General features: G+C 57.6%; 4 protein-coding genes across 4 annotated transcripts; 3 read left to right on the plus strand and 1 right to left on the minus strand.

Moving 5' to 3' along the window:
- Window positions 1-976: 976 nt before the first annotated feature.
- On the minus strand, window positions 977-2,705 carry EIF4EBP2 (eukaryotic translation initiation factor 4E binding protein 2). Its single transcript, XM_032191307.1, has 3 exons — window positions 2,560-2,705; window positions 1,162-1,341; window positions 977-1,065 (listed from the first exon to the last, which is right to left on the minus strand). Exons 1-3 carry the CDS (start codon window positions 2,696-2,698, stop codon window positions 1,034-1,036), a joined length of 351 nt encoding a protein of 116 aa, XP_032047198.1. The 5' UTR covers window positions 2,699-2,705; the 3' UTR covers window positions 977-1,033.
- A 1,179-nt stretch (window positions 2,706-3,884) lies between these two features.
- On the plus strand, window positions 3,885-5,993 carry LRRC20 (leucine rich repeat containing 20). The gene is made up of 4 exons (XM_032191792.1): window positions 3,885-3,966; window positions 4,230-4,379; window positions 4,534-4,701; window positions 5,842-5,993. Exons 1-4 carry the CDS (start codon window positions 3,885-3,887, stop codon window positions 5,991-5,993), a joined length of 552 nt encoding a protein of 183 aa, XP_032047683.1.
- An 803-nt stretch (window positions 5,994-6,796) lies between these two features.
- Window positions 6,797-10,144, plus strand: NPFFR1 (neuropeptide FF receptor 1). The gene is made up of 4 exons (XM_032191683.1): window positions 6,797-6,830; window positions 7,780-8,070; window positions 8,929-9,028; window positions 9,370-10,144. Exons 1-4 carry the CDS (start codon window positions 6,797-6,799, stop codon window positions 10,142-10,144), a joined length of 1,200 nt encoding a protein of 399 aa, XP_032047574.1.
- Window positions 10,145-11,388: 1,244 nt separating this feature from the next.
- On the plus strand, window positions 11,389-20,685 carry PPA1 (inorganic pyrophosphatase 1). Its single transcript, XM_032191706.1, has 11 exons — window positions 11,389-11,494; window positions 11,679-11,743; window positions 13,991-14,044; window positions 14,585-14,704; window positions 16,034-16,120; window positions 16,408-16,534; window positions 17,049-17,176; window positions 18,375-18,460; window positions 18,659-18,728; window positions 19,759-19,798; window positions 20,560-20,685. Exons 1-11 carry the CDS (start codon window positions 11,431-11,433, stop codon window positions 20,589-20,591), a joined length of 873 nt encoding a protein of 290 aa, XP_032047597.1. The 5' UTR covers window positions 11,389-11,430; the 3' UTR covers window positions 20,592-20,685.
- Window positions 20,686-20,859: the final 174 nt, after the last annotated feature.

A 20,859-nucleotide genomic window follows, 5' to 3' on the forward strand; every position in this document is an offset into this window, starting at 1 on the left:
CAACCACCGGTGAGAGCTCTTCTCCTCCCCAACACCTCTTTCAAGAGACAGGAAAACCAAAAAGAAAAAACCACCGACAAACCCTGAAGAGCAGAGAAGCCGCCCCGAGAGGCCGGGCGCTCCTCGCTCTTCAGCCAGAACCCCGTTTAAGAAACAAGCCAAAAAAACAACAAAAAAAAAAGAACAACGAGAAAGGTAACTCGGTAGAAAGTTGTAGAAACTCGGTAGAAAGCCGTAGAAACGTCGTAGAAAGTCGTAGAAAGGCAGGATGTCCCTTGGATTATCGCTTTTTCGGCTCGGGGAGCAGCGGTCCCGCAACGCACCGCGCGGCTGACGGCCATCGCCCTCCCCGCTCCGCGCCGCCCCGGCCACCCCGAGGACACGAGGGACCCCCTCGGATCGTCATTTTAAGGAAAAAAAATATATCTCTCTCTATATAACATATATATATCTGTGCGCGTGTCACAAGCACCCACCCGCACGCCTATCCGCATCTCCACTCACGCAGCACCCCGATGCCAGTACCTGGCAAAGAAAATCCCCCCCCCAGATCCCAAATCTCCCCGGCCTGAGGGCGAGATTTCTCCCCCTTTTTTTTTTTTTCTCCCCTTTTTTGCTCAGTACCAGAAAATATAAATATTTATCATAAAACCAAGGGCTGCCCGCAGCGCACGGCCACGTTGCGTTGCCCGGTGGAAGCGGGGAGCCCGGGAGCTGTCGGGGTCAAACCTGGACCCCAAAAGACTTTTCCCCACCCAGAGGGGCAGCATCGGCGGTGCTGGTACCTCCTCGGGTACCACGGCTGCTGAAATTTTCCGGGGGAGCCCGGCTGCTAAAACAAAAACAAAACAAAAAAAAAAAACACCCTCGATTTCCAGGCGTTGTTCCTTAAAACGAGTTTTGGGAAGGGGGCAGGTGTATGGGAGCTGAAGGCGACGTGGTGAAAAAAAAAAAAATAAACACACACAAAAAAAAAAATAAAACGGGAGGAAAAAATCTGGGAAATGGCGAAGGAGAGCAGGAGGGCGCCCGGTCAGATGTCCATCTCGAACTGCGCGTCGTCCCCTGCAAGAGAGACGGAGAGAGGCGTGAGCGTGTCCCCAAAGCGGGGACACCCCGGGGGACCAGGAGGGGCCACCCCGCTCGCCCCGCTGCCCGTACCCGCCGATGGCTTCCCGTCGTGATTGCTCAGGCTGCTGCCGGCCTCCGCCTTGGGCTCGTCGGTGGCGGCGCCGGGGCTGGTGACGCCGGGGATGTCGGGGAGGTGGCACGGCGGCGTCTGCGCCATGGGCGAGTTGCGGCGGTCCAGCAGGAACTTGCGGTCGTAGATGATGCGGGTACCTGGGGCGGGGGGACACGGCCTTCGTCAAACGGGCCTCCTCCTCCTCCTCCTCCTCCTCTTCCTCCTCCTCGAGGACGGCCTCCGCTCGGAGGCATTTGGGCGGCCGCCCGGACCCACCCCGAGCCTCTTCTGTTTGCAGAAGGAGTCGCCGCTGGCCGGCCACCACCGCATGAGGACACGCAGCCTCCCTCAGGGCCTCTACCCCGAGCCACGGAGCCTCGAGAAGACTCCAGGCGGCTCGGGGAGGCTCGGGGAGGGAGGACGCGGCTCCGCGCCGCTGCCCCGCGCTCTTATCAGTGCTGATAACCCGCCGCCGGAGCAACACCGCGGCGCGGAGCCGAGGACGCTCCAAAAGCCTCCGCGGAGGCCCAGGGGTGCCGGAGGGAGGCCGGTCCTCCCGGCGGGCACCGAGCAGCTTCCGTGGAGCGGTGACGTCCCCCCCCCCAGCCCCGCTGCCACTCGGCGAGGGGGGAGAGGGGTTTTGGGGGTTTTCTCCCCAAAACACCACCCGGTTCTGTGGGATTTTGGGGCGCCAACCCCGTGGATCCCCTCTGCCAGGTGGCTTCAGGCTCAGGGCGCAGCGATCGTCCCGAAATCCTAAATAAGCCCTAACGGGGCTGGTGCCGCTGCGTGGGGACGGGGGGTGCCCACGCCACGCGTGGGGGGGTCCCCACACTCTGTGGGGGCTTCCCACGCTCCGTGGGGGTCCCCACACCGCATGTGGGGGGCTCCCACGCTCTGCAGGGGGGTGCCACGCTCCATGAGGGGGTCCCACACTGCGGGTACAGCGTCCCCAAACCGCGTGGGGGGGTCCCACGCTCCGTGGGGAGGCTTCCTACACTTCGTGGGGAGGGTCTCACGCTCCGTGGGGTGGGTTTCACGCCCCGTGGGGGGGGTCCCACGCACTGTAAGGGGGTCCCACGCTGTGGGGACGGCTGTGGGGGGGGTCCCACGTTCTCTGGGGGGGTTCCCACGCCCCGTGGGGGGGTTCCCACGCCTCGTGGGGGGGTCCCCGGCTGCACCAGGGGCTCCCCCACGGCTCGTGGGAGCCTCCCCTAACCCTGCGGCCACCTCGGAGCGGCAGGACGGCCCCGGGGCGCGGGTCACGCGTGGGTGAACGCCAATTTTAAGCTTTTTTTCCCCTCGAAATCGAGGACCCGAGGGTGGAGGGGGGGGGGGGAGGTTGCAAACTCCTCCGCCCCGCGGGCCACGCTTACCTCCCGGCGTGGTGGAGAAGAGGGTGCCGCCGGGGGTGGTGCAGTAGTCGGGGGGCAGCTGCGTGGCGTCGCTGAGGGCCACGGTGCGCGTGGGGATGGCGCGGCTCTGGCTGGGCGGGCGGCCGCCGGCGGACGCCATGGCCCCGCGCTATTGTCCCCGGGGCGGCGCCACCGCGGGGCGGGCCCGCCGCCTGCCCCCGCCCGACACACGTGGCGCAGCGGGCAGCGCTCCGGCACCGCGCCCCGGAGGACCCGGGTTCGGATCCCGGCTCGGGAAGGCGGCGCCACGTGGCCGCCCTGGGTGGTGTGTGGGGGGGTTAGATTAATTTTTTAATTGTTCTGTTCTTATTTTTGCATTTTTTATGCTTGTATTTTTTATTTGTGTTTTTTTATGTTTGTATTTTTTTATTTGTGTTTTTTTTTATGATTGTATACTTTTGGACTTTTAACATTTTTATTCTTTTCTTTTTTTTTTTTTTCTCTTTTTATGTTTATATTTTTAAGTTTTGGACTTTCTGTCACTTCTTATTTATCATTTCTGTTTTTTCATTGTTTTTTGTTTATATTTTTTAGTTTTGGACTTTTAACCTATTTATTCTTTTCTTCTTTTTGTGTTTTTGAATTTCTTAATGTCTTTTTTAAACTTTTGTACTTTTTACCATTTTATTTTACCATCTTTTATTTTTCTATTTTTAAAAATTAAAAATTTAAAAAAATTAAAAAATTTTCTTTATATTTTTTGTGCTTTTTTTCTTATTCTTGTATTTTTAAGTTTTCTGTGTTTGTACCTTTTATTTTTGCACCTTATGCCTTTTTATCATCTTTTATTTTTGCATTCTTAAATTTTTTACGTTTGCACTTTTATTTTTGGACTTTTTACTTTTTTACAATTTTTGTGATTCATATTTTTGCATTCTTTATTTGTGTACTTTTGACCTGTTTGTTTTTTTTTATTTTTTTTTCTGTATTTTTATTGTTGCCTTTTACCTTTTTTTTGTATTTTAAAGGTTTTACATTTTTCAGTATTTTTATTTTATTTTATTTTTTCTTTGCATTTTTTCCTTGCTTTTTTCTTTATTTTTTTATCTTTCGTATATTTATTTGTATATTTGTGTGTGTTTATTCATTGGATTTACCTATTATTTACCCCCCCACCCTCCTCACGGCTTCCACCCCCCCCATCCCACCCCACTGCCAAACCCCGAGCAAAAATAAAACCAGGACACCCCTCCCACTGGCACCATCGCCCCCCCAGCTCCCGGGGCAGGCGTCCCGGGCCTTATATTTTATTTTTAGCCGCCCGCCATCCCCGGCTAGGCGGCCCTATGCAGCGGCGGATGGGCGAGGCGGTGGCCAGGGTGGCCAGGAGGGTGAACGAGGCGGTGGAAGCCCGCGAGGACGCCCTGGGTAAGGCCGGGACCCCAAAATCCCCAAAAATACACAGCCCAGAGGCAGCTGGGGAAGGGGACGGGGTCGCAGCCCTCTCCCCAAATCCTCGTCCCGCAGCAGAGAGGCCTGCTTGGGAAGAGGGGGTGAGGGAAATGCGTGTCCCGTCCCGCTGTCCCCGTGTGGGGCTGCGCAGTGAGGGTTTTTTTGGAGGACGAGCGCGGCGTTTGGCAGCCGCCGGCCTGCACCTGCCCCCGGCCGTCACTCGGCTCTCCCCGGGGTAGACCTGGCCGACTGCAAGCTGGTGGCCTTCCCCGCCGGCATCTACAAAGCCATGAGGAGCGTCGCCGAGGGCATCCACCGCATCTCGCTGGCCAACAACGAGCTGAGGGCCCTTGCCGGCCGCTTCGCCACCACCTTCAGCCAGCTGCGAGGTAAGGGGCTGCCCCCACACCTCAGGGAACGCCACCCCACAGCACGCTTCTCCCGCTGTTTGTGGTCCCCCGCGGGAGCTTCGTGGCAAAAAGTGGGCAATCTGCGTTTTTCTCCCCCAAATTCTCCGCCTTTTTTCTCCTCTCCTCCCCTCAGAGCTCAACCTGGAGGGCAACCTCCTGCACCGGCTGCCCGAGGAGCTGGGGTCCCTGCTGCACCTGCGGGCCATCAACCTCGCCCGCAACAAGTTTCGGCGCTTCCCTGAGCCCCTGGCGGCCGCCCCTGCCCTGGAGAGCATCGACCTGGAAGGGAACGAGATCGCAGGTGAGAGGGAGAGAGGATGGAGAAGGAGAGCCCACCAGCCTGAACCTAACAGCCCCCCAGGCTTGGAGCCCTTGGGGCATAGGACTAGGATGGTGGGACACCCATTTCACCCCAGTGGACCTTGAGGGAGACACCAAGAGGACTTTTTCTCTCCCCGCTTGGTGTCATCTACAAGCCAGCTGCGATAGCTGGCAGAAGACCTTTGGTATAGCCTCAGAAACGGGGCTAAAGCACCCAAAAATCATCCTGGTGCTGCTATCCAGCAGCAGGAGCCTCACTTGTGGGACTGGTGGGAGCAGGATGGGTTTTCTGCAGACGGTGAATGGAGGTCGGGGAGGGTGAGCTTAGCTGCAGGAGGGTTGCAGGAGATTTGGGTTTTGGCGCTGCTGCTGTCACCATCCCAACCACGTGTGGTTCCTGGTCCTGCATGTCTTCTGCTGGGGCTGCCACCAGGCTGTGACCCAGGCTGACGGTATCTGGAGGCTCCTGAGTCACCTGCTGGGCACGCAGAGCCGCAGCTGGAGGCCGTGGGTGATGTTCTCCAGGGAAACAGGAGGACAAGTAGCTCAATTAATGCCTGCCCGGAGCCCCTGGGCTCCGAATCCAGGCTGTGAGTGCCACCAGCTGCCCTTTTCATCTCAAGGAGCTCTCAAGCTGCAGTGTAACCACGCATAGATTAGTGCCAGGGCTTTTAACTCTTTCCCTGCTCATCCGAGGGGCTTCTGGAGCTGTGTTTCTCTCCCTCGAGGGTGATGCCACCACGCAGCTGCGTGCACCTAGTCGGAGCTGTCATCCCTTCCCTCGCCAATTCCCCAGCAGCCTTTGATCTGAGCTAGCTGGTTTTATTTCGCCGTTATTATCATATTCTGATCTGAGGAAAATTACTGTTGGCTTTAATTAGAAAAGAAGCTTCTTGCTTTTTTTTTTTTTTTTTTTCCCTTGCTGCGTTTTAATGCCCGTATTCTCCTTCTCCAGCCGTTCCACTCGGAAAAGCAGGAAGAGGAGGGGGGAGAGGCTGTAAACACGGGCGCTGCAGCTCCCCAGCACCCCTTGCACTGTTTTTTTGGGGGGTAAAAACGCCAGCCTTTTCTCCAGGAACCCCCCCCTGACGTTCTGTCCCCAATTTGCTCCCTCCCGCAGAGGTCCCGGTGGAGGTTCTGGCCTCCATGGCCTCCCTGCGGAGCCTCAACCTGCGCGCCAACCCCGTGTGCCCCGACATGCGCCTGCTCATCCGGCCCCTCGTCCCCTTCGAGCTGCTGCTGTCACCCGAGGGCGACGTCCCCGAAGCCTGACACGTCCTGCCTGGTGCAGCAGGACCTCCCCGCGGCCTCCACCTGCTGACACCGCCCCATTAAACGTGTGTTGCACGCACTTTGCTCTCTGAATCGATGAGTTACCTTCTCCATAAAACCACCCCGCAGGTACCTGTGGGTCCTGGTGCTGCATTTGGCACCCTGGATGCGGTGGCATGTCCCCGTGGGGCTGGGGACATGGGGAAGGGCCTCCACGGAGCCCCATGATGGACACACACGTGTGCACTGTGGTGTCCCGAGGTCCTCCCATGCCCTGGTGTCTGTGGAGCCAGGAGGACGCCGGGGGGGCTGCAAAGATGCAGGGGGGACACACAGGGCATTAGGAGAACCTTCAGCCCCTAGATGCCAGGAGGTGGCCCCGTCCCCATCCCGCTGGGACACAGCTTTCCCTGCCTCCCTGCAGGAGCACACGCACTGGGAGGCTCAAGATATAGCCGGGCTGGGGGTTCCCTGGGGGGCACCCACACCTGGGCTGCCCCCATCGCAAGGGGGACAATATTTGCCCCCGTGGCCTCGCCGTGCCCTAACGCCCTGTGGCGGGAGGCTTTTGGGGGGGGACACCCCAGCCCCCAAGGTGACAAGATCTGCAAAGCTGCTCCGGCTCCATCCCCGCCGAGCCGCCCGTGGGTACCCCGGTATCCATGGCGATGGGAGGATGCCCCCCCCTCCGCCCCCCCAGCTGCTGCCGCAGCCGCAGCCGGCGGTGACGGTGGCACAGGAGCGATGCTCGGCGCTGGAGACCCCCGGCCGGAGGAGAGCTGGAGCTGGAGCCCCCCGGCCCCATGCAGGCGCTGCGGAACCCGGAGCCCGGCGGGGGTGAGTAGCGAGGCGGAGGTTTCGTTCCCCTCCCTGATTGCGGGTTTTTTCTTCCCCACCGACCCGGGGAAGCCCCCGCCACCCAGATATCCCCAGCGGAGAGGAGGAAGCGTCCCCATATCCAGCTTGGGGCAGGGGGGCTGTTTTTTTCTCACCCCTTCCTCCCGCTCCCTCCTCCCGGAGCATCCTCTGGTTTCTCAGCCGGCACTGCTGCAAGAAATCGCAGCTCAGGGAGATAAAGTCGGGCAAAGTTTCGGGCTTAATCAAGGTGTTGGGCGATGCTGCTGCGGGCTCGGTGACTGCCCGGTCCAAAATTTCCCTTTTCCTGCCTTAAAATCGCAGCCTGTGTCTGCACAGGGTGAGCCCCCCCCTGCCCAGCATCCCCCCCATCCCTGCCGGGGGCCGGTGCGCGGACCTGCTCCCCCTGGTAGGTCTGCAGCGGCAAAACGATGTCCCCCAGTCCACCAGGAGCTGCCCTGGCTCCAGGTAATTATCATAATTACATATTAATTAATGCTGGGTATGGGAGGAGAGTGCACGGGCTCCTCTTTCCTGAACACCGGGGATGCTGACGGACCAACCGGGCTGGAGACCACATCGCTGCATCTGCTGCGTGGTCTGAGCGTTGCAGCGTGTCAGGAGATGGGCTTCTCCCCATGCCCTGCTCTCCTTGCGTGAGCCCTAAAAGAAAGAAAAAAACCACCAGGAGAACAAGATGCCCGCTGGGTTTCTTTAAACTGTACATCAAAAATTCATTCGGAGCTTGGAGGAGCATCCACACCGCGGAGCCAGCCCGCCTGCTGGCCCAGCCCCCTGAGCTGGAGGCGGTGACACGGTTGGGATTCCCCATTTCTGAGGGCATCTCCCCACCTTCCAGGGCAATCAGGAAAAGAAGGAAAGGGTCGCTTCATCCCCTTCCACCTCCATTTTTCTGCTGTCCCTTCCTCAGAGCCTTCCAATGGCAGCTGGGCCAACGCCAGCGAGAGCCACCTCCTGAAGGAGAACTACACCTTCTTGGCCTACTACCAGCACTCCTCGCCCGTGGCCGCGGTGTTCATCCTGGCCTACACCTTCATCTTCCTCATGTGCATGATTGGCAACATCCTGGTGTGCTTCATCGTGGTGAAGAACCGCCAGATGCGGACGGTCACCAACATGTTCATCCTCAACCTGGCCATCAGCGACCTGCTGGTGGGCATCTTCTGCATGCCCACCACCTTGGTGGACAACCTGATCACGGGTGAGGCAGCAGGGCAGCGGATAGGTGCAGGCAGAGATGAGATTTGTGAAGGGAAGTGGTGGGAGACACCATGAGCCTTCTCCTCACCCTCCCTAGGAGGCCACCTCCAAAACTCCTGCACATCTTTTGTGCTGAGGACGAGGAGGGCAGGTGGTGGGCCGTGTCTGATGGAGGTTTGAAGCCATAATGTTGCTTTCCATCATCTTGAATGTCACGGGCCACAGCCAGGGGCAGAACATTTCTGTATTTATTACCACCTGCAGTTTAGTGATTGCAGCCCCATGCCCACCAAGGTAGGATGCCACATCCTCCAGCTTCCAACAGGCCATGGGCATTTTTCCACCACACTGTATTTTGAAGATAAAAAGGGTTTTGGTGGCTTTGTGGCCCCATGATACCACCCGTGTTCCTGCTCCAGTGCTGTGCTTACCCAGTGCCATTCAACACCTTAACGAGGGAAGCAAATTAAAGCCCTGCAGATCAAGAACCTGAAGGCTGGTCCCTCTGACAATAGCTGGAGTCCTGCAGAAATGCAGGAGAAAGGGCAAGGGGAAGTATTTATGATGTCACCTAGCTCGATAACCTTCTGAAAAGTGTAATACAAATCTTTTTAAACATTTTTTTTTTTAATATCTGTACTGCTAAAGGCCATCTCTGTATGAATAACAAGCGAAAAATACAGCTCCCCTGCTTAGGACCAGGATTTAGCATCGCACGGTGGATGGGGACATCTAGAGGGAGTTGCTGATGGACACGGCTGAGCTGAATGTGTTCATTCTCAGGGGTGATGATGAGGTAGGGGATGACATGGGGACGTGGGCCAGCCCACCACCCCCAAAGCTTCCTCTGTGCTTGCAGGGTGGCCCTTTGACAACACCATGTGCAAAATGAGCGGCCTGGTGCAGGGCATGTCTGTCTCGGCCTCGGTCTTCACGCTGGTGGCCATCGCTGTGGAGAGGTATGTCGGGATGGGGGGCTCCTGAGACCTCAGCCTCCATCATGGTGGGGTAACCCAAGGCTGCAAAGACCTCCCGAGGCTAAGGAGACCTCCTGCTGCATGAAACCCTCCCCTCCCACCATGGGGTGCTGGCCACCTTCCTTCCCCAGGGATGTCCCACCATGGGCACAGCCCTCATCCCAAGCTTGGTGCCCACGCAGCACCACATCCCTGCTCTTCTTCACCTCCCAAGGTGCCCACGAAGGTGTGGCGATGGTGAACATGAAACCCAGGTCAAAGCCGTGATCGTGCTTTTGGCCACCTCCTTGGGGTCCTACAAGGAGGTTCTACCAACCCCGCAGGTTTCGCTGCATCGTCCACCCCTTCCGGCAGAAGCTGACGCTGAGGAAAGCCCTGGTGACCATCGCTGTCATCTGGGTGCTGGCCCTGCTCATCATGTGCCCCTCTGCCATCACCCTGACCGTCACCAGGGAGGAGCACCACTTCATGGTGGACACCTACAACAACTCCTACCCCCTCTACTCCTGCTGGGAGGCCTGGCCCGAGACTGGGATGAGGAGGATCTACACCACCGTCCTCTTCTCCCACATCTACGTGGCCCCCCTGGCCCTCATCGTCGTCATGTACACCCGCATCGCCTTCAAGCTCTTCAAGTCGGCAGCGCCCGCTCACGGCGCCCGGCCCGAGGAGCCTGAGGGGAGGAAGGTGTCTCGCAGGAAGGCGAAGGTCATCAACATGCTCATCATCATGGCCCTCTTCTTCACCCTCTCCTGGCTGCCCCTCTGGACGCTGATGCTGCTGATGGACTACGGGTGCCTCAGCGAGCGCCAGCTCCGCCTGGTCGCCGTCTACGTCTTCCCCTTCGCCCACTGGCTGGCCTTCTTCAACAGCAGCGCCAACCCCATCATCTACGGCTACTTCAACGAGAACTTCCGACGGGGCTTCCAGGAGGCCTTCAGGGCCCCTTTCTGCTCGCCGCCGCGCCGGCGCCACCGCGGGCCCTACGGCGCCCGCAACCGCGTCTTCACCCTGGCCCGGGCCAGCGACTCGCCCCCGCACTCCGAATCGGGGCCCCTGGCGCCTCGCCGAACCGGTGTCCCCGCTTGGGATGGCTGAGCAGCCACGGCCACCGCCTCGTCTGGTCACCATGGGGCCCGGTGGGGACATCATGCATGACACTCTGGTACAGAGGAACCCCAATGTTGTCATGGTTTGGTGGCCTTGATGCAGGGCATGAACTTCCAACTCAAGGGCTTGTTGTGGGGAGGAATGAGGATTTAAATAAATGCACGTCTTGCTGATGCCATGTCCCTGAGTCCCACCAGTGTCCCCCCTTTACCCAGTCCTTGTCCACCATCATGGGGGCACAGCAGTGGGGGAAAGGTGCGTGAGAGTGGCTGTGCCATGCTGGGCCATGCCAGGAGAAACCATGCCATGCTATTGACACCATGTGATGCCGTATCTTGACAGACCACGCCATCCTATGCTGAGGCGGCCTTGGTGGCCCACGTCAACCCATGCTGTTGAGGCTACGGTCTGCCATGCTGTGGTGGGCTTGGTGGACCATGCCACCCCATGCTGTGGTGACCTTGGTGGACCATTCCATGACGTGGTGGCCCTGGCAGCCCATGCCACGCTGTAGTGGCCTTGATGAACCATGCCACACTGTGGTGGCACTGGTGGACCATCCCATGATGTGATGGCCTTGGTGGACTATGTCACCCCATGCTGTTATGGCCACGCTGGACCATGCCATGCCGTGGTGGTCCTGGTGGACCATTCCATGACGTGGTGGCCTTGGTGGACCATGCCACCTCAGGCTGTTGTGGACCATGTGGTGCCATGCCACACTGTGTTGACCTTGATGGACCATGGACCCCAAGCTGTGGTGAGTTTGGTGGACCATTTCATGCTGTGGTGACACTGGTGGACCATTCCATGACGTGGTGGCCCTGATGGACCATGCCACCTCAGGCTGTTGTGGACTGTGTGGTGCCATGCCACACTGTGTTGACCTTGATGGACCATGCCACCCCAAGCTGTGGTGGGCTTGGTGGACCATTTCATGCTGTGGTGCTCTTGGTGGCCCATGCCATGATATAGTGGCCCTGGTGGCCCATGCCCTGCTGTGGTGGCCCTGGTGGCCCCTAACATGCTGCGGTGCCCTTGGTGCCCACAGGAGCAGCGCCCCCTCCCCTCAGCGCCCTCCTCCCCCCCCCTGCACACGTCACCCCCCGCACGTCACCCTGCGCCACGTCACTCCCCGCGGCGGGCGGGGGCGGCTCCCCCCCCACCCCCCCTCCCGCGCCTAGGCGGGCCGCGCAGGCGCAGTGCGCGGCGCCGCGCTGAGGCGAGCGGCGCATGCGCAGAGCGGCGGCGCGGCGAGGGGCGTGAGGGGCGCCATGGCCGGGTACAGCGCGGAGGAGCGCGGCGCCCCGCACAGCGCCGGGTACCGCCTGTTCCTCAGTGAGTGCTCCCGCACCCCGAAACCCCTCCCCGCATCCCCTCAACCCCTCCCGGGCCGCCCCGAGCCGGGGGGGGCTCTCGGGGGACCCCCCCCCCAAGACCCCCCCCCTTAAGGCCTGAGGCCTGCGGCCTGGTCCGGGCCCGGTGCTGGGCCCGGTGCTGAGGCGCCCCGCTTGCCTTGCAGAGGACGCGGCCGGGCGGTACATCTCCCCCTTCCACGACATCCCCCTGCGCGATGGTGGCGCTGAGGTGAGCGGGGACGGGTTGTGTGGGTGTCGGGCTCCAGGGGGGCGGTGGGAGGGGGGCAGGGGTCGTGGTTTCCCCGCCTGGAGCCACGCAGGTGTGTGCTGCGGGCATGGGGTGCGTGTCATGCGCGGGTTCTAACCGCTGTAAGGTCGTTTTTGTGCCCCTAACCTGCCCGGCGACAGGCCAGGATGCGGAGCTGCACCCCAGGACCTCAGGAGGAGCGGCTCGCCTGCCACGCGCTGCTCGCGCTCCGCCAGCAGTTAGTCGCTTCGGGCTCTTCGAGACTGCTGCTTGAAAAACCGAAGCAGCTCAGTTCTGGGGTCTGCTCTCAGCGTTTTTCCAGGGATAACTCACGCTCCTCACCTCTGTAGCTTGCTTATTCTTCTAACGAGTACTAAAAAGCCATGCAGCTTGAGGAACAGCGTGGGTTTGGATGCTGAAAAGGACACGCTAGAGAGCCACGTGTGCAGGTTAAAGAGTAGGTTTCCTGTGTTCTTGCACGCTGCAGTGTGTAGAGAGTGCGGGTGTAGAGAGGGCATGAAGAGCGAGTGCCCTGATGATGTGCAGCCCATTAGGCTGATCTCTGAGGCAAGCTGCTGGCCGCTGTCCTGCCCAGGCTGGTGCTGACAGTTGCTCTCATGGGGAAAATGGGCGTAACACAGGCTGCTGAGGGGAAGGAGGGAGAGCCACCAGGCCCCTTGTTTGCTGCCCACGGCCAGCAAAAGGAAAATGGTGATCAGGGAGGGAGGCGAAACGCTTCCTGCAGCTAGTTGGGAAAGCAGGCATCCAAAAGGTAACTCGGAGGGGAATATTGAGGTGGTGTCACACGTTGCAGCACAGGGCAAGGAGGGTTTTGGTGGCCTGGTAATGATTAACATGCAGAAGGGGGCGACTGACTTCAGGCACAGCGTGCTGCTTGCCAGCGCCTCGGTGCCAAGTCATTGAGAGAAAAGCGAGCCAGAATTGCACAACTGATCACACTGGAGCTCGTTCTTTCTGTAGCTGGAACGCTCTGCAGGGATTTTGCTTGTTACTTAGCGGGTTCGTTAGCTGCGGCAGGGAGCCCGGCTCGGAGCACGAGGCTACCTTGCTGCGTGTCTGCTGCCTTGATCTTTATCCTTAGACTTCTGGCACTGAGCGGATTATCGCGGGGAGTTTTTTCAGCCTCGGGCTGGGATGTGCTGACCTCATCTGTACCTGTGCGTCCGGTCCCAAGGAGCGACCTTGGCCGCCCGTTGGGTGTCCGGGGCCGAGCCAGGTCTGGGCCTCGGGGCGCTGGAGCTGCGGGGTGGCGAGCTGTGCCCCCAAGTCATCCTTCCTGCCCTGCCCAGCCAGCTGTGGTCATCTCCTTCCTTTCCTCAACTTACCTATAAGTACAAATAACGTATATCCTTTCCCGTTGGAATTGCAAATGAGCAGTGACCCCCCTGCAATTAGGAGGATGCAATAAACTCATTAGGGAGGCGCGTGATGTAACAGCGCTCGTTGCACAGTAGCAATCTATTTGTGGTGCAATACAGGTGCAAGGGTTTTAGCACGCCCCGTGTTACCTTTGCAACGCTAATGCTGCTTACCGTGGGGATTAGAAACCTGGTGGATGCTGGGGAGCAAGGTCTGACATTTTATTAAAGGCCGTAATCTCCTCCAGCAGCGCTCATTAAGATTCAGGTGTGGAAGAGCCTTGGTCCTATGGGCACAGCTGGAGTCAGGGGTTACCCCTAAGTGAGGTCCTGCCAGGTGTGGGGATGAATATTCAGGAGCAAAGCTCTCAGTCGTTCGGGATGTTTTGTAGGTACACGTTATTTAGGATGTGGCTACTGCAGGCATCTCCTGCTCTAAATGGCCAGGCTGGCTCTTGCTGTAGGAGCTCCACGCTTCCTATATAATGATCACACCTAAAACCTCACCTTGTCTCACCTGGTGTTGTTTCTGTGCTGCTGGTGTCAATTCACTCCAACGCACTGCTCTGTGAAAAGATGACAGGGATGTTCTCAGGAGGCACCTGGTGGAAGGTGTGCAGAAAGCTTGCAATCTAGCCTAACCTCATGGGATTAAAATCTGAGTAATGACATGTCACAGGTGTAGGCTGTGGGACTTCTGTCAGGTGTTTCAGAATTGGCACTGGGGGCGGGGGGAAGCAAAAAGTTCTGGTTTTCTTGCAGCCTTCTTGGTGTTCGTGCTTACATGTCTGCTCTGGCATGGTGTGGCATTGAGGTTCCTCCCCATTCACTGATGTTTTGCTTTCTTCAGAATGTGTTCAACATGGTTGTGGAAATACCTCGCTGGACAAACGCTAAAATGGAGGTAAGTTATTACTACCAGTCCTGCCTCAAGTGCTTCGGCTGTCTAGTCTATGAATAGTCTTGGGCTGCGCTGCTCCTCTCCTCCCTCCTGCCTCCTGAAGAACAGTCAAGCATCGTTGGCTCTATAACTTGAAAGACAGTGGTCGAGTCCCAATAAATCAGGCCTTTCAAAACCTGCCTTCCTGCAGAGTTGGTGTCAAGGAGGTTCTCTAGATGCAATTCTGGCTTCTCATGTAAATATTTGCCTAATGGTAAAGGCTGAAGTCTTGCAGGAGTTGTAACCACTTAGTATTCTTCTGTGGTTCCTGCCTGAAGTGGCGTGTAACCGGTCTCACCCCCGTGTCGGGTTCTGACGTCGGTAAGCCTGCTGAAATCTGCACCCAGGGGATGCAGCAGGAAACGGGGCTGTGCAGTGCTCGTGTTGGCCCCGGTGTCAGCTCCTGGCTCCCCGGCCTGTCAGCTAGCTGCCAGCTTCCTGGAAAAAATCACTGCCGCTTTCCTCGAGAGCAAAGTAGAGAGCCTGATGTAACTTCTCTTTCAGATTGCGACAAAGGACCCCTTAAACCCAATTAAGCAAGACGTGAAGAAGGGAAAGCTGCGCTACGTAGCCAACGTGTTTCCCCACAAGGGCTACATCTGGAATTACGGTGCTCTCCCGCAGGTGCTGTACCTTGTCGCTGTCCCTCGCTCTTCCTCGTGTCTGCGTGTGTGCCTCTGACCCCTGCCAGCTGAAAGGCTGAGCTGGAACTCACACATTTGCAGCTGCACCTGTAGCCTTGCCAACGAAGGGGACCTGTTAGGAAAGCAGTGATGTTTGCAGGTAGAACTCTCCAGGGAGAGGCTCGTAGCTGGGGCTGTAAACAAGCTGTGGCAAAACCAGAGGGCAAGCAGCTGCTGCCAGTGAAGTACAGGCAGAAGGCTCACAAAGGGCATCTGGCAGTGCCACGTGCTCCCTTCCCTGCCAGGTAAAGCTTTAGCATCTAGTTTTGAGCTAATGATACAGGATCGAGGTGTGCAGCCCCAAGGCAGTGAAAATCTGAGTATCGTTTGTGTGGAATTGTAACATTTGGACCCTTCGGCCAGTCGTGTCTTAGTGGTCCAAAGAAATCTGTGCTTCAGAGGAAAGGGACTGAGCTTACAACTGCCTCACAGAGACGTGTGAGAGAGATTGTGGGGCGTCCTTCAGCGCCACAGATCTCGGTGACCTGAATGCTCTGGCTGCACCACAAGGTCTTGACTATCACAGTCATGTCCTGACATGCAGGGGGTTGGGAAGAGCGTTCATTTTTCTCTATCTGAGCGACCTTAGAGGTAGGTGCTCCTTATGGCGAGAGTGGACCCTATGTCCTTTTGCTCCTGATCAGAATGATCGGAAGTGTGCTGTAAGCAGCTGGTAATTTCGGAGGCATGGCTCCAATACCATCTGGAGCCCCCCTTTTCCAACCTGTGAGTGCTCACAGCTTCAGGTGAGAGGAATTGGGACGCTATGTGGTGTAGGGTATGGGGCCCCAGGTTCTCATTTCTGCTCTGGTGTAACAGTGTCCTTTAATCCTTTGACCAGAAGGAAGCAATACACCCTATCTGTCTTCCACCTCTGTCGGGCTGCTATCTGGAGTTCAGGAAGCTTCTGTTAAGGAATGAATAGGGAGAGGAGCAGGCAGGCAGCCAAAGCAGTGAGTATTCTTCCTAGATGAGAGCTTCACCTTTATGCGGCTGTTGAGCTGAGGAGGAAGTCTGAAAAGTTGTTGAAAGAAGGTTTGTCAGCGGGAGGGAGCGGTTTGCCCCTGGCAAGATAAGAACTTTGACTTGGATTTAAGCTGCATTTGCAGGCTAGTGTAAAACCACAGCGCGGCCATCAGCCCTGAAAGCAAGTGTGAAGTGGGTCGTCAGCTGTGTCTTCCAGGCCAGTGCCTGTGTGAAATAAACCTGCCTTTTGTTTCTTCTTCAAACAGAATTCACTCAGTGTGGGGTTTTTGCTTTGTTTCTGCAGACTTGGGAAGACCCAGGGCATAAGGATGAAGGTACTGGCTGCTGTGGAGATAACGATCCCATCGATGTGTGCGAGATTGGAAGTAAGGTAATGCTTCCTGAAGGTAAATGAGGTTAACGGGGCCCATTGTTCAGAGATGTTATTCCGCCCTTATCTCCTGTATCTTAAGAATGGGATGTTTCCTCTCTTGTCTTTGGAGATGGTTGATGAGATCTTAGAGTGAAAGCCTTGTGAGCTGAGGCTTGCAGGCTGCTGATAAGTGATGGCAGATTTATGGTACGGGGCTGCCTGCTGCACTCCTGACAGCTTGTGCTGCCTCCTGGTGCGTGTTCTTGGACGTGTGGGTGCTGCCAACAAGTCTTTTGTCCTCGCAGGTCTGCTCTCGAGGGGAGGTAATCAAGGTGAAGGTGCTGGGCACGCTGGCACTGATCGATGAGGGCGAGACAGACTGGAAGATAATCGCTATCAACGTTGAAGACCCTGAGGCGGGCAACTATAATGGTAGGTGGCGGGGGGAGGAGCGGGTCTGGTCCTGCCCCGTCTCCACTGGGTGCCTGCAGGAAGCTTTCAGGGCAGGAGATGGACTTGCTCCTGCTCTGCCACCACGCTTATCGGATGCGATACTGGCTGCGAAAGCAGAACAGGACATTACCGTCCTCTAGCAAAGGGATACGCTGCTGTTTATCACAGGTTAGGAGACCTTTGCACGGCATGGGATCTCGAAGAATAGGCTGGCTGTTGAGCCCGTCCTGCGAGTGGAAGGAAGGGGGGTTGCTCAGCAAGTCGCATCAAAGCTGTGTAAATGCGTCCGTGCTCCTGGGGGAAGCCGGGCTTTGTTCTGACGCTGAGACACCAACTTCCCTCCCCACGTGCAGGCATCCGCTTTCTGTCTGTCCTGCAACCTGTCCAGGATGTCGCCAGGGCTCTGCGGGGAGGGGCAGCTCGAAAGAGCAGGGCGGTAGCGGGGTGCCTTGTGCTGTTGGGTCGGGGTCGCAAAAATTTTCTCCCTGCCTAGATATCCATGATGTCAGGAGGATGAAGCCTGGGTACTTGGAAGCTACGGTGGACTGGTTCAGAAGATACAAAGTACCCGACGGAAAGCCAGAAAACCAGTTTGCTTTTAACGGTGAATTTAAAGACAAGGTAGGGTCAGTGTTGTCATTACCCTGACCTGCCCAAAAACTGAGCTCTGGGTGCACGGGGACTTGAACGAGTAGTTGCTGAGGGCTGGGGGGTACACCTGCCTTCGTTCTTCCTGCTCCAGCCTCCCCTCCTGCTTGTTTACGGGCTGGTGCTTGCAGGGATCCTGGGAGAAAAGGCACAGGGTTATCACCCCACTACTGCTGGATACGATCAGTCCGGCTTCTAGCTGATGTTTGCGTGAGGTCCCGTCAGGGCTGGCAGCCTGTCAGGACCAGGCTGAAAAACACCGGGGTTATTTGCTCCTGCTCTGGAGCAAAGGCCACTTGCTGTCACCCTTTGCTTCAACACACGATAGGCTGCGGTGGAACAAAGCCAGTGCCCAAGGGAGGCGAAGGCAGGAGTGAAAATGTTCGTTCAGGCCTAAATTGTGACACTCCTCAACTGGTGCTGGGCTGGGTGTGCTGGGCCATCTCGTTGCCCCTCAGACTGGGTGAAACTGGAATGGAGGCAGAAAGCAGGGACAAGGCTCCTCGCACGTGGTGCTGCAGTGTTGTAGTTGGCTTCGTGCTGTGTCAGACCAGGATATTTACTGCTGGTGTTCCTGCTGGGACAATCGCCCATGATCCAGCCTCCAGCTGACCTGTTAGCACTCGGGTATACACTACTTCTTTTAAGGGAAAAAGCTGTGATCTGCTTGGAAGTGGGCTCATTTTCAGCTAGCTACAGAGCTAGATTAGCCGGGTGACTCTTCCTGTTGATACGAGCAGCGCTGGAGCCGTTTGCCTGCAGCGGAGGAAAGCTGGCAGGTTGGTCAGGCCCAACTGGCTGCTGCAGACAAACAAGGAGGAGCTGTGGGGCGGGGTGTTTTTGTAAGGCAGCAGTGGCCCAGGACTAGAATATCTGCCTTCAGTTTCTCTTGGCTTCAAGCTCGCTAGGCGACCTTGGCATGCAAGCCCACCTTGGAAGTAAAACACTTATTGTAAAATCGGTGTTGTTTCAGCTGGTGTGTGCTGGGAGGTTGCTGTTGTTCACAAAAGGCAAAGCGATGCAAGGGGTGCTCCAAGAGGGCTTCAGTGCACTCTGGGAGGTGTTCTGTCTAAAATCAGCCTGTAAACACAGGCCTCTTTCTCCACGTAACTGCTAGGCTGGGGAACATGGTGGAGTGCTCGCACCTAACTACGTTTGTCTTCATCTTTAGGATTTTGCAGTGAACGTCATCAAAAGCACTCACGAACACTGGAAAGCTTTGATAGCTAAAAAAACTGACGGAGGAGAGATCAACTGGTAGGTTAACGCTGGTCGCTGCGCTCGCTCCTTCCCCATGAGCCCCAATGAAGCTTCCTTTCCTGACTTAACACAATTTCTGTTGGCTGCTCGCTGCCTCAGCAGGCAACCTGATAACGATTCTCAGTATTCCATTGTCTCATGCTCCTGGGGGGAGGCTTGGCTTTCGCCTTCTCACGAGCGCCCTTTCTCTTGCAGCACAAACCTGACGGTCTCGGACAGTCCCTTCTGCTGTAGCCAAGAGTGTGCTAAAGCTACTGTGGATGCAGTAAGTCCCAGCTGGGGTGTCCCAGCGCCCGTGGCAGAGCAGTGTGGTTTGTGTGGGGCCGTAAGCTGCCATCTCAGTAAGAGGAGCCTGACCCTGTATGCTTAGAAAGTTTTTGGCTGACTGAGCGCAGCATCTGGTTCTGGTTAAGTAAGATGGATGTGGAGCGAGTCAGACATTCTTCCAGAGGCTTCTCCTCGCCCTTAGTCATCTGGGAGAAGGAATCCAATCCCGTGTGAAGGGCTGCATTTCTGTCCTGGAGCTCGGCTCTCAGCTGCTCAAAGAGCGTTTAAATATTTGGCCTTTGGAGAGCTTCGCAGCGCGGGGTCACCCTGTGGGATCAGAGCCGCATTTCTGAGGCACCTGCAGCCAGGGACCGTGCCCGCTTTGTGAGGTTTCCCGTGTAAGCGCCTTCCCCTGATTCAGGGCTCAGCTGAATCTCCCGAGGCTTGTGAAATCACCGGTGCTGGCAACCTAAAAGTGCTTGGAGGAGTAGGGGGAGGAGAATCAAAACAGAAACGCTGCTTCAGAGCATGGGGACGTGACTGGAAACCAGAATCTCTCTGCAGACGTTTTTTGGAAGTGGAGTGCTGGCAGAGGGTGTCACCAGCCAGGGCCCCTTGGCTGTCTGCTTTTTAAGCATCAGGTGAAAGCTCCTCTGAGGAGTTCCCCGAGAGTCCTTTGTGTCTCTTTTCCACCCTTACCTCGCACGTTTAAATAAAAGAAGCAGAAGGCGGGCTGCGGATAGCATTAGGGACAGAGACTGGTTGCGGTCAGCAGCAGGTGGCCCCGCAGCGCGAGGGGAGTGAACGCCCCCGCCCAGGGCAGAGCCCCAGCGGCACGCCAGGCACGTGCAGGGGGGGCTGCGTGATGACAGGACGCGTCCTTCACTGCCTGCCACAGGCTGATTTACACCGCTCAGATCCTAAACTGTGCCCAAAAAAGATCCGTGCGGCCCTAAGCGGTGTCCAGGGAGCCCCAGGCGGGAGGGAGGTTGAACAGTTGCTGCCTGCTAATCCGCTTCTCGTTGCAGGCACCACCCTGTACGGCTGCCAACCCCATCCCACCAGAAGGTAAGCTGGAAAGCCCGCGCTGCATCCTGAGGCAGGCTGGAGGTTGCCTCCGAGGAACCCTCAGTGGGAAAGGGAGGGTTTGGCGGCCTGGTTTGGCTCTAGCAGTGGGGAAAATGAAGGACCTTGTCGGGCCTGGCTTGTCTCGGGTGCTGTTTGATTGCTCCGTCACTTCTGTCGTGGCCTCGTTTCATTGAGACGTGGGCAGTGAGCAGATCAGAGCTGCTGCAGTTTGCTCCAGAGGTTGATGTGTAGCAGGCCCTTGGAGAAGAGCACTTCAGAGTCCTGAGGTGCGGTGACAGCAGGGCTTTCAGCGGCTCCTCTCAAAGGGGTTCGCCAGACTGTCAGTGCAGGCGAGGCGAGGAGGGGACGCGCTTGATCTCCACGAAGAGGAGAGGCAGAAAGCGGCCGTGGGCTCGGTTGTGCAGTTGCTGCTGCTGGCATTTCTGTCAGGGAGCGAGCAGCAGCTGCGGGCTGGTAGCCAGGCTCTCTGTGTCGGCACCCTGTCCCTCAGGCGGGGCGCGCTGTAGGAAAATGACAACTGCGGGACAACCCCTGGGGCAGCGGTCCCCTCACCCACCTTGTCACAGCTGTCCTCCCAGCTCCTTAAAGCTGTGAAGGAGCTGAAGCTGAATCAGGACGTGTGTTTTGGGGCGTGAGGGAGGCGGCCTTACCTTCCCAAGCCGGGTTGCGCCAGAACCTGTGGGGTGCGGGGTGGGTGAGGCCGAGGACTAACCCCCCCTTTTTTTATTTTTCCCATACAGTGGACAAGTGGTTCTACTACCCCAAAAACTAAGGAGCGGGGACGGATGCTGAGCCAGCTGCGATCCTCCAGCGGAGCTGCCCTGCCTGCTCCCCCAGACCCCCAGCTTTGATGTCACCGAGCAGCCCCTGCCTCTAATTTATGCCCCCGAGAGCTGCCCCCAGCCCCAATCCCTGCTGTATCCAGCCGGGGGGGGCGCGGGGAGGCTCAGCTCCCCCCGAACCCACCCCTTGTGCCCCACAGCAGGCGGTGGGGGGCGAGGCCGGCCCGGTACGCGTGGTGGGGGTGCTGGAAATAAAAC

This window comes from Aythya fuligula, chromosome 7, assembly GCF_009819795.1.
Source record: "Aythya fuligula isolate bAytFul2 chromosome 7, bAytFul2.pri, whole genome shotgun sequence".
Lineage (NCBI taxonomy): Eukaryota > Metazoa > Chordata > Aves > Anseriformes > Anatidae > Aythya > Aythya fuligula.

Bases quoted from the DNA above. Each gene is read 5' to 3' on its own strand.
- EIF4EBP2 (XM_032191307.1), bottom strand. From the start codon at position 2,698: ATGGCGTCCGCCGGCGGCCGCCCGCCCAGCCAGAGCCGCGCCATCCCC. The intron at 1,342-2,559 runs GTAAGCGTGGCC...CCCCCGCCCCAG, and splicing joins CTTCTCCACCACGCCGGGAG to GTACCCGCATCATCTACGAC. The intron at 1,066-1,161 runs GTACGGGCAGCG...TCTCTCTTGCAG, and splicing joins CGACGGGAAGCCATCGGCGG to GGGACGACGCGCAGTTCGAG.
- LRRC20 (XM_032191792.1), top strand. From the start codon at position 3,885: ATGCAGCGGCGGATGGGCGAGGCGGTGGCCAGGGTGGCCAGGAGGGTG. The intron at 3,967-4,229 runs GTAAGGCCGGGA...TCCCCGGGGTAG, and splicing joins AGCCCGCGAGGACGCCCTGG to ACCTGGCCGACTGCAAGCTG. The intron at 4,702-5,841 runs GTGAGAGGGAGA...TCCCTCCCGCAG, and splicing joins GGAAGGGAACGAGATCGCAG to AGGTCCCGGTGGAGGTTCTG.
- NPFFR1 (XM_032191683.1), top strand. From the start codon at position 6,797: ATGCAGGCGCTGCGGAACCCGGAGCCCGGCGGGG. The intron at 6,831-7,779 runs GTGAGTAGCGAG...TCCCTTCCTCAG, and splicing joins GAACCCGGAGCCCGGCGGGG to AGCCTTCCAATGGCAGCTGG. The intron at 8,071-8,928 runs GTGAGGCAGCAG...CTGTGCTTGCAG, and splicing joins GGTGGACAACCTGATCACGG to GGTGGCCCTTTGACAACACC.
- PPA1 (XM_032191706.1), top strand. From the start codon at position 11,431: ATGGCCGGGTACAGCGCGGAGGAGCGCGGCGCCCCGCACAGCGCCGGG. The intron at 18,729-19,758 runs GTAAGTCCCAGC...TTCTCGTTGCAG, and splicing joins CTAAAGCTACTGTGGATGCA to GCACCACCCTGTACGGCTGC. The intron at 19,799-20,559 runs GTAAGCTGGAAA...TTTCCCATACAG, and splicing joins CAACCCCATCCCACCAGAAG to TGGACAAGTGGTTCTACTAC.